The sequence below is a fragment of the Gadus macrocephalus genome, chromosome 9 (genome assembly GCF_031168955.1).
Source record: "Gadus macrocephalus chromosome 9, ASM3116895v1".
Taxonomy (NCBI): Eukaryota; Metazoa; Chordata; class Actinopteri; order Gadiformes; family Gadidae; genus Gadus; species Gadus macrocephalus.
In genome coordinates this window covers 1,186,409-1,196,408 of record NC_082390.1, presented here as the reverse complement: position 1 = coordinate 1,196,408, position 10,000 = coordinate 1,186,409, and the positions used below count along the sequence as shown (strand labels likewise).

Genomic DNA, 10,000 nt, shown 5'->3' with positions numbered 1-10,000 from the left:
GAAGGAAAACTGATAGGCCTTTGATGAGATACAGAGAAAGATGGAGAAGGAGGAGGAGAAAGGGGGGAGAGAGAGGAGGAGAGCCAGGGGAAGACAGAGACACAGAGGAAGAAGGGGAAAGACACGAGGAAAGGAGAGATGAATGGCATCCTCTCTGCTCCTCCTCTAGAATTAGCCGGACAAGAGAAACTGGGGGTCAACTGAGCTTGAATGACTGCTTAAATATTCATACAACCACAAAAACTAGACGTTTACCAGTCGCACGCCGTGTCTACAGCGGATCTATTTTGCATAAGGCACTGTAATGTCTGGGATAGAACTCATTTTAAGAATTGCATGAATTATACGATCATATGGTATATTTCATATGAAGTTTACTTAAATGTCATCTGTGTACATATAGTCCTCATGTTGAGTAGACTACAGCAGAATGAGTTACTTTGTGATAAAATACTGTGCATTTGTTTAATCTCTCTTAATCCATTGCATGGGTTAATACTCAGCGGCTAAATAGGCATTCTCCTGCTTCGTTACAAACTGTTGTTTGTGCATCCGGTGGTGGGATGGTCCACAGAAACGAGCTACTCATTAAACTTGTATGACTTCATTTGTTTGGAATTGCAAATACTTCCAGCGTGATATCACTACAATATATATACGCCTAATGATAAAATACACAGTGTTATCTTTACGTTTTGTTCATTTATGTCATGTTCACAGGATCAAAACGTGTCTCATACAAAATAGCTGCCCAGGTCATCATAGGATGAATATATGAGGATTGTTTTAATGATATATTTGAAAAGAGACTTCATGGATGCAGTCAGTTCACATCATTATTACCTTAAAATAAATCAAGTATAATAATTGACCATACAAAACGCTGGGCTGAACCACACAGTCATTGGGTTCAACCATATATACATTTATATGGGAAGAAAATTCATATTTTAAGTGGAACGTGGCTGCCATCTTGTGGCTAATAGTAGTTCTTACAGCTGAGGAGATTTAAGGCTAATGATACCTAGCAGCTAGAATATAACTACATTTATATTCTACAGAACGCAGGTCATGAAGACGCTGTCAGCAATAAACCATTGAATTGTCCTTGCAACTATGAGAGGCTAACCATTCATCGTTTTTAAAGGGAATGCTATTTTTTACGGTGCGCGGTACAACACAATAAAACGAATAATGACTCAACAACAGCCTATGACGCAGCACCGCTTTGCATAATATTATATTAAGCCTATTTTTATTTGATTTCTAAAGGGTAGTCAGAAAAACATCTTTGGCTCCAGGCCAACGTCATCAGCGCGTCAGAGCCGGTAGACAAGTGCTCGAGCACACAGCCAGTGTAATCTCAGGTGAAGAGCTTTACCGTACGCATCGTGCCATATACACACGACCACGACGGATGTCTACAATAGCAAAATAATATAGTTAAATGGCTATCACAACTGTGTGTGCATAGGCTACAAACAGGGTTTTTCTTCGCCGATGATCTACAATGCAGTCCTCGGTTTGGTTTGTCGCTCATTGCGCTCTCATCTTCTGCCAGCTCCGACACACCAAGGGGAAGAATGGACCGCGTCCGTGCAGTGAGGTGAGAGATGCACATTGGTATTTTTTTTGTCTTAAAACAGGTGACGTTTATTGAATGATCGTTGAAAAATGGGTAACTAAAAACTGCATGGGAAGCCATAGGCATCCGATGAGTTGGTAATCTAGTGACCATATCAAATGCGATTAAGATGACACGCTTCCGGGATGGAGACCCCTTGTTATTGAAATGTCCAATAGCGTCCAATTAAATGTACTGGATTCCATATGAAGACATTGCCGTTTTTCGGACCAATTCCCACGAACTGCGTTTTTATTTTCCACAAAAACATAGAGCCAACAGCAACATGTTGGGAGCATCTTAACAGACAAAGTTTTAAGCCTCCCGTTTGGCACTGGCTTGTTACTGTTGAGAAACGGGTCTGTGTTATCAGTTTCCTGCATGATCTCGCCTTTTCCTTCCCCGTGCCCCTCTCCGCCAATCTGGCAGCGCGCTTACTCACACCATCTCTTACACACACACACACACACACACACACACACACACACACACACACACACACACACACACACACACACACACACACACACACACACACACACACACACACACACACACACACACACACACACACACACACACACACGGGATGAATGTGATTCTTCCCAACCTCAACCTGTCTCACCACCGGTTTGTAATGTCGAGCAAGTGAATAAGCCCGGCAGTTTCCAGCATAACACAGATGGGAGTTAATTAGAATGGATACAGTGTATCATATAATACAGTGGTTGTACCATCACAATCTACGTTGTTCTTATGAAGTGCGTCATTAGAAATACACCAGTTATTATAGGGCCTGATAATAACAACAATACAATCAGATAAAATATAAGAATGAGGACCAAATCCAACAGCCTTTATGCATCGTTCAAAGAAAATTGTGCAGACCAGTGATTCATGTTGTTAAGATCGGGCTCATGTTGTGCTGCTGAGTTGCAGCCAACGACTGTGGACACAGAGGGCAGGACCAAGGGTTGCACTCGGTACACTTCGGCACTAACCTCAGTAAATGTACCGTGGGATGGTTGCCTAATGGGGCCTTCTAATCGCTCTCTGTGTGGAAGAGAAACTCCGCGACCGGCTGCACCTATAGTGTGCTGCCGTTGATTACTCCGAGCCTATCTCTGGGTCCCCAGGGACCAGCCGGTGGTGTTCCTTAGTGTACCCTGTGAGACGGTGTCTCTAGGTGATGTTTGGGTACGATTTTTTTCTGGGTATCCTGAGTTATTCTCAACAGTCCAAACACACGTCATCGTGAATGCTGTTTGGCGGACGGATCCCATAAACACTCCACTCGCACCTGATTAACCCGTGGCAGCCACTCTCCCTATCGCCATGGAGATGGAATGTTGTGTACCCACCACTGCTAAAGGGGGTCTGTTGCATAGATAAGGCTTTTATTTAGTGGGTGTGTGGGTGTGGTTGTGTGTCTCATTTTGATGATCGAGTAATCGTTTAAGTAATTTAGTAATTCAAATGCTTCAGAAATTGAACTAGAGGGTGCATGGATCTTCATGAAATGACAGGAATAATTCAAGCCTTTCTTGTCGGATAAAGAAAGCAAATTGAACTATTCACTTTTGAGCAAGTTTCACTATTCACTTTTTTAACTTGTGATGTGCATTCGCTGTTTTTTTTATTCCATTTTATAGATTAAATGATTCATCATGGCAAAAGGGATCGTTGGATCAATCATCCAAATTCCAACAATGGTTAGTTGCATCAAAGGTCCCTTACAGTGACGGTCCCTTACTGGGTGACTAACGTGTGAACCTCTGGCACCCAGAGAACGATGACTCGAGCTAGTGGAGCACTACCGCCACCTCTCGCCTACGTCGGCTCTTTATAATTGTCAGAAACTAACCGACTGGAGTGTGTGTGTGTGTGTGTGTGTGTGTGTGTGTGTGTGTGTGTGTGTGTGTGTGTGTGTGTGTGTGTGTGTGTGTGTGTGTGTGTGTGTGTGTGTGTGTGTGTGTGTGTGTGTGTGTGTGTGTGTGTGTGTGTTGCAGGCCGACTACTACTACGAGTACACAGAGTGCGACAGTACAGGGTCCCGATGGCGGGTAGCCATCCCTCACAGTCCCGGAGCCTGCGACGGCCTGCCGGAGCCAGTGAAGGGCACAGAATGCAGTAAGTGTGTAGCGTGTAGTGTGTACACTTGCATGTCGACTCACACCTTCCTATCAATGGAATGTCCGACCGCTACAACCTGATTCGTCCCGGTTTGGATCTCCTCCAGCCTATCCCAGAGCGATGCTCCACGGGCCAACGACCTCCCGGCAAAACACTGTCACTGGAACACGGTCCTCTGGCTTTTCTCAAGTCTAATCTAGTGTCCTGCTTCGTATTCTTCTACCGGTCGAATGGAGATCAACTGATCTCCTTCCCCGACACATGCAGCAATACTATACAGGAGACAGACGCCATGGCCAAGTAGATTAGTAAACGAGTCACCCAATTATTGTTTTTAACGTTAACTTCTTTTAACTTGTTATTAACAAGTTCAGTGTACGATTTTTTTTTTAATGTGTTTAATTTAATGTATGAGGGAGCGTCTCTTTGTGGAGTTCTCGATCCTGATTGGTTAAGAGGGAATGGGAAACCAGAAATTGTTTTTTGGTTTATTGCAGAGTGAAGGAACCGGGAAACCCATTTCAATGACCTAAGGGTGCACTCACACTAGGCCATCTGGCCGTGGCCGTTGGCCGTTGCAACTGTGGCCTGGCCACGGTAGGCTCTTGTACATACGTCATCACGTCGTAACACGTCATCACCAAGCGTCCGCTGCATTGACCATAATAAAGTCTGCCGCAAGTCAGAGTTTTAACAACAATGGACAACAACACAGAGAACACACCAACAGTTGAACCGCTTGACCCATGTTTACCGTTTAACGGGAAAGAAGGCTCGTCGCCTTTATTATGTCCATGGTCGTCGCGTGGACTATACGTCATCCAGCTCAGGTTGCGTAGCCGTGCGTGTGCGCATGTCGGCTCATTAGCATCTGTACTGTAGCGGCCCGGACCGTAGCAGCACACCTCTCCCAAGTGGCCAAGTTGGTCTGGCCTGGCCAGACTGGCCACCCTCACACTGGCAGATTTGAGCACGGTTAGGTGTGAAAACGGCCACGGCCAGATGGCCTAGTATGAGTGCACCCTAACACTCTATATCGGTGATGTCGGTATATAGGGGGTATACCCTTCATTTAGGTGGATTTTATCTCAGTTTTAGGAGCAACAAAGATATATGTAGGTACAGTCGTAAGCCTCTTACTGTACCCACCTCAACAAATACCTTGACGCTTGAAATGCCTTCAACAGTTTCCCTGTGGAACCAGGCTTTCTGCAAAAACAGACAGTCTGCCTTATCTGAGAGCAGTATCTACCTTTTTTTATCTCACCTAAATCAAATGACTGGTAACATGTGAAGCTTTTGTTTCACCTTTGAGGCATTCCTTTTCATTTTCCTTCCTGTTCATGTATAAGGGAGACTCAATCTGTCACTCCTTTATACTAGAGCAATCTACCGGAACCGGTTTCCTCACCACTAGTTAAAGACACGAAACCCAACAGACTGAAGGCTTACTTCTGATGACATGGCACTTTCCCTGATTCGTCCTACAAACCATCCCCCGTTACTTTTCCCCACAGAGTCCCTGTATGTTGTCCTACCTACACAGCACAATACTGTAAAGTCAATGGGGCCTGACAATGGATATGGTGGGCTTTGAGATTGCATCTCATGTCAAATTCTGAAAATTAGCTAATGAGCTGGAGCAAGTTTCCATTTTCATTTCACGGTACACTACCTCACTAGAAAATGATGACATCATGAAATATGTGCTAATGATTATGTGCCTGTGTTCACTGTGAGGGGAGAGACATACACACGCAGATGCACGCACGCACACGCACATGCACCCGCACCCGCACACGCACACACACACACACACACACACACACACACACACACGTGCACACACACATACACGTGCACACACACGTGCACACACACACACACACACACACACATACACACACGTGCACACAGAGCCACCCAATCCTGTCGGACTGACTGACTGAGTACAAGACATTCAGAACCTTCTTTGACAGCCAACGGATCATATTACGTTTCCTTATTGCAATACCAGAACACCTGATACCCATAATGTATTTCCTCCACTCTCCTCTTTCCACTCTTCTCTCTCACGACCTAACTCCTCCCACTGATGCTTGGTCCCGCCCCCAGCGTTCTCCTGCCGGGCGGGGCAGTTCCTGGAGATGTCCGCCCAGGAGTGCACGCCGTGCGCCGCGGGGAGCTACTCCCTGGGCAGCGGCATCCGCTTCGACCAATGGGACGTCACGCCGCCGGGGTTCAGCAGCCTGGCGGCGACGTCCCCCGGCGGCGGCGGCGGCGGCGGCGGCGGCGTGGGCGGAGACGACGCGCAGCTCTGCAACAGGTGAGTCCGCGGCGGAGGAGGTCTCCAGTGTGAGTCGAACCTGGGCGGGTTCATCGAGGTTCAGCGAGAGACCTGGGGACGACGGGAGCAGCAGCACTCAATGGGACACAGTTAAACTATCAGTCTGTGGTGAACATGGAACGAGCAAAGAAGCATGTCCGACCTGCATCAGCTTCCATCACAACCTTCACTGTTGTCTCGTGTTCCGTCAGAGTGACCACGATGAAAACTAGATGCACTGCCTTGCTGAACTCCTTAACTCAAAGGGGACATATCATACCAGCCGTTGGAAGCTGTTTTGAAAGTCGGCCTCTTCTGTCATCACAAGTGGGTATGTCCACCTAGATGTGTGCTCGTTAGATCAGTCTACCAGCCTACCCAGTGGACCGTAGCAAACGTTGCTCATCTATCAGTCACGCATCTAGGTGGACACGCCCACTAGTGATGTCGGAAGAGGCAGATTTTAAAAACGGCTGATTACGGCTAATCATACTCACACCTGGTGGTATAATAGGTCACCTTTTAAACGAAAGACCTGGTGAAGACAGCAGCAGCGGCAGAACCCAATACGACACAATTAAACAATCAGTAAACAACACCACAGTAGAAAACATAATTAAAATAGTTCACATGGGACTAACAAAGAAGCATGTCCTGCCTCAGCTTCCATCACAACCTTCACTGTTGTCTCGTGTTCCGTCAGAGTGACGGTCTCCCTGCGCCCTGTTTTGAAGCTCATTCAAAGATTAAAACGTGTGTGTGTGTGTGTGTGTGTGTGTGTGTGTGTGTGTGTGTGTGTGTGTGTGTGTGTGTGTGTGTGTGTGTGTGTGTGTGTGTGTGTGTGTGTGTGTGTGTGTGTGTGTGTGTGTGTGTGTGTGTGTGGCGCCCCCTACAGTTCGGCCTGGGTCCCTCAGGGCAGCTACATGGAGTCCAACCGGGACGAGTGCGCCGTGTCGCTGATCTACGCCGTGCACCTGAAGAAGCAGGGCTCCGTCACCTTCGACTACCAGTACCCCGACAACAACCTGCTCTTTGAGTTCTTTGTGAGTTTTTTTTCATGTGACCTATTCGCTCGCCTCTCAAGGGCAGATTATGGGCCCAAGGTCACGCAACGCAAGGGGGGGGGTACGGACTCCTTACGTCCTTGCGGACCCTCCTTGCGTCCAACCCAAGCGCGTCGAAGCGTCTGCGAGGTCGTTGCCTCGCGTCAACGTGGGACCATTATCGGTCCTTCAGTGCTAGCGTGATGATGGCATGATGCTAACAGCCCGGGGTGGTACTTTTTGTACAGATCCAGAACGACCAGTGCCAGGAGACGGATCAGACTGGCGTCAAGAAGTGGCTGAAGCTCACCAACCACGGGGAGTGGGCTACGCATTCGGTACGTGTGTGTGTGTGTGTGTGCGACGCGTGTGTGTGTGTGTGACTCAGCGCGTCCCTTGCTGGCTGAGGATAGCGGTCTAATGGACTCTGTTCACGGAGGTCTTTGGCGTGCGGCCTAATGAAAGTGGCTTCAGCCGAGGCCGTTGAGAGACGAGGAGACCAAGGTCGCGTTCCTGCTGTATCATTTTCCCATTTGTCCATTTTTTTCCTTTTTTCAATGCCTCTAAAATGACATTGGCAAGAAAGGAAGAGCTAAGCTAAAGTCTAACCACGCCAGACTGTCTCCCTTTTCAATGTATTGTACTTGTACCTTTGTGGTTTTCAAGCGTTAAGTCCAGTCTGAATCACAGGTGATGAGCGATGCCAAGCAGGAGTGTCCCTCCTCGCCTTCCTGTAACTAACATGAAGCCGTGTGACGAGATCATTTATTTGTAAGCCAACCTCCCGCAGCCACACCGTAAGTGTGTCGCTCGTCAGGCCTGGACAGCCTGCCGTTGGTCGCTTTTGTTGAGTCGCTTTAGTCATCCTCACTTGGCAGCCTAAGGAAAATTGGCACAGAAGACTCAAAACTCACCTGTTCAGAGTTCACCTAGACTCTGCATAGCCATCCAGTCCATTCTGCCCAGCCTTGTATGTTGTACGTCCTGGCAGTTAATGTACGCACTTAATGTGCTTTGTACTTATTCATAGTAGCCTACTTAATTGTGTCGCATCTGCAGTAGCTGCTATCGCTGCTGTATACGGAGAATGGCTTGGCCTAGCGACTGTTAGTAATTGCACTTGGATCTATGAACACAAATGTACTTATTGTAAGTCGCTTTTGGATAAAAGAGTCTGCTAAATGCTAAGTGTCTTTAGGGCTTTGACTCCGCGCTTCGTTATTCGAATAACAAAAGATAAATCAAAATTCGAACGAATATTAGGCAGCCCTTAATATTGGAACCTGTTATGGGCAGGCCAAGAGGGAGAGACGTCGGAGAACCCGACGCAGTCTATTCATAATATTGTAATGACCACGGAAGAGGCAGTGAATGAAGTATTGATTAGACAGCGATTTATTAGAAAGCTAATAAACCGTTGGAACACGCAAGACCGGTAACCATAGCAACGCGGTAAACAAACCTCGCAAAGCCTAATCCAGGTCTTACTGAAGGCATTTAATGGTCAAAATATTATTAATAAATATTCAAATATTAATATTAATAAACAAACAAACTTCCAATAAGATTTTTGGGCAAAAGTCAAGGCCCTAGGTCTTCTGAGGACATACAACTAATGTCCTACAGTGACACCTCTGTGAGAAAAACTATATCGGATTAGCTTCTGCTCAGGTCGTGTGATCCAGAGGACATATACTGATGGTGCATTTGCGAAGTCAACACCTTTTTCAGCAATGTACAGCAGCGATGATGGATTCAAATAAAACTGATACTCGAAAGCAGCATTAATATGAGATTAATTTAGAAATCGGTTTCCTCATCATCATCATCCCATGCTGGGGTTTGCTGATTGGCTGACAGATTGTGAATCGCGAGTAAAACCGGAGATTAGTTGGCGTGATTTAGACTGGGTTTGCAAGTATTTCTAAAACAATTGTGTTGTTATTGTCGGCTTGTTGACAAACCTGGCATTAGGGGAAAGATGACTTCAGGACAGCTTCAGTAGGCATTCAGGGTAAATCACTTGGTGCCTTGGGCCATCTGGTATATTTAGAGCGCTACACTTCTGGATTTGTTTGACAGACTCTCTAGTGGCAACTTCAGGTGCTGGTCCACAAATAGAACCTGCTCCACAAGGTGGAGGATGGCACTCTCTATCTCGAGAGACCATCTTCTGTGTACTGTAGACATGCTAGTGTTGAAGCCTAAGCCTCTTTCCTATGGGCAGATGATAAGATCCCAAGATAAAGAAAATGTCACCACTCATCTTACCTGAAAATATTTTAAGCTGGAATGGCCGGTTGGCTTAAAAACTGGATCTTCAAGTCCAGTTTCAAACAATAACTTTTTTAGACTGTTTTTCTAACAGTTATGATATAATTATAATCATTATAATCATCAGTACTCGCTTTGTGGATTTTCTTTACGTGGATGCGATAGTTTACACAAATGTACACACATCAAAGTCTGTTTTAATCTGTATCTTATACATACACGTGCGCTACACCCAAGCCGCTACTAGCCTGTTTTGATTGAAAAACTTGTCGAACACGCAGGGAACTCCGCCTATTAGGAGTTGACTCAAAAACCTGTTTACAGCCTAAACAACAATGCATGATTGCACAACGCCAAGGCTACTACCAAATGATATTTCCTGCTACATAACTATGCTCCAAATAATTCATTTCAACATTACTTGTGTAAATGCATTTTGTAAGATGTCGGAAAAATTACTATGGAATATTTTTGTGATCATTTCTAATTGACTTCACAAGAACTGGTTCACTCGAGTACACGTTTGCGCCCCTGAATATAAATAAGAACCCATGTGCTCTCCCAGGTGAGCCTCAAGTCCGGCAGCAACGTCCTGTACTG

General features: G+C 46.1%; 1 protein-coding gene across 2 annotated transcripts in view; it reads left to right on the top strand.

Moving 5' to 3' along the window:
• The first annotated feature begins 1,308 nt into the window (after window positions 1-1,308).
• The window catches only part of elapor2a (endosome-lysosome associated apoptosis and autophagy regulator family member 2a), a 21,027-nt gene continuing 12,335 nt past the window's right edge, over window positions 1,309-10,000 (top strand). For both annotated transcript variants that reach the window (XR_009527156.1, XM_060060105.1), the window contains exons 1-6: window positions 1,309-1,606; window positions 3,634-3,754; window positions 5,873-6,083; window positions 6,979-7,126; window positions 7,375-7,464; window positions 9,966-10,000. The exon at window positions 9,966-10,000 is cut by the window's right edge and continues 71 nt beyond it. Coding sequence is in view for 1 of the 2 variants with exons in the window: in XM_060060105.1 (XP_059916088.1) it covers window positions 1,511-1,606; window positions 3,634-3,754; window positions 5,873-6,083; window positions 6,979-7,126; window positions 7,375-7,464; window positions 9,966-10,000 (701 nt within the window). In the remaining variant the exon portion in view is untranslated. The remainder of the gene's footprint in view (window positions 1,607-3,633; window positions 3,755-5,872; window positions 6,084-6,978; window positions 7,127-7,374; window positions 7,465-9,965) is intronic.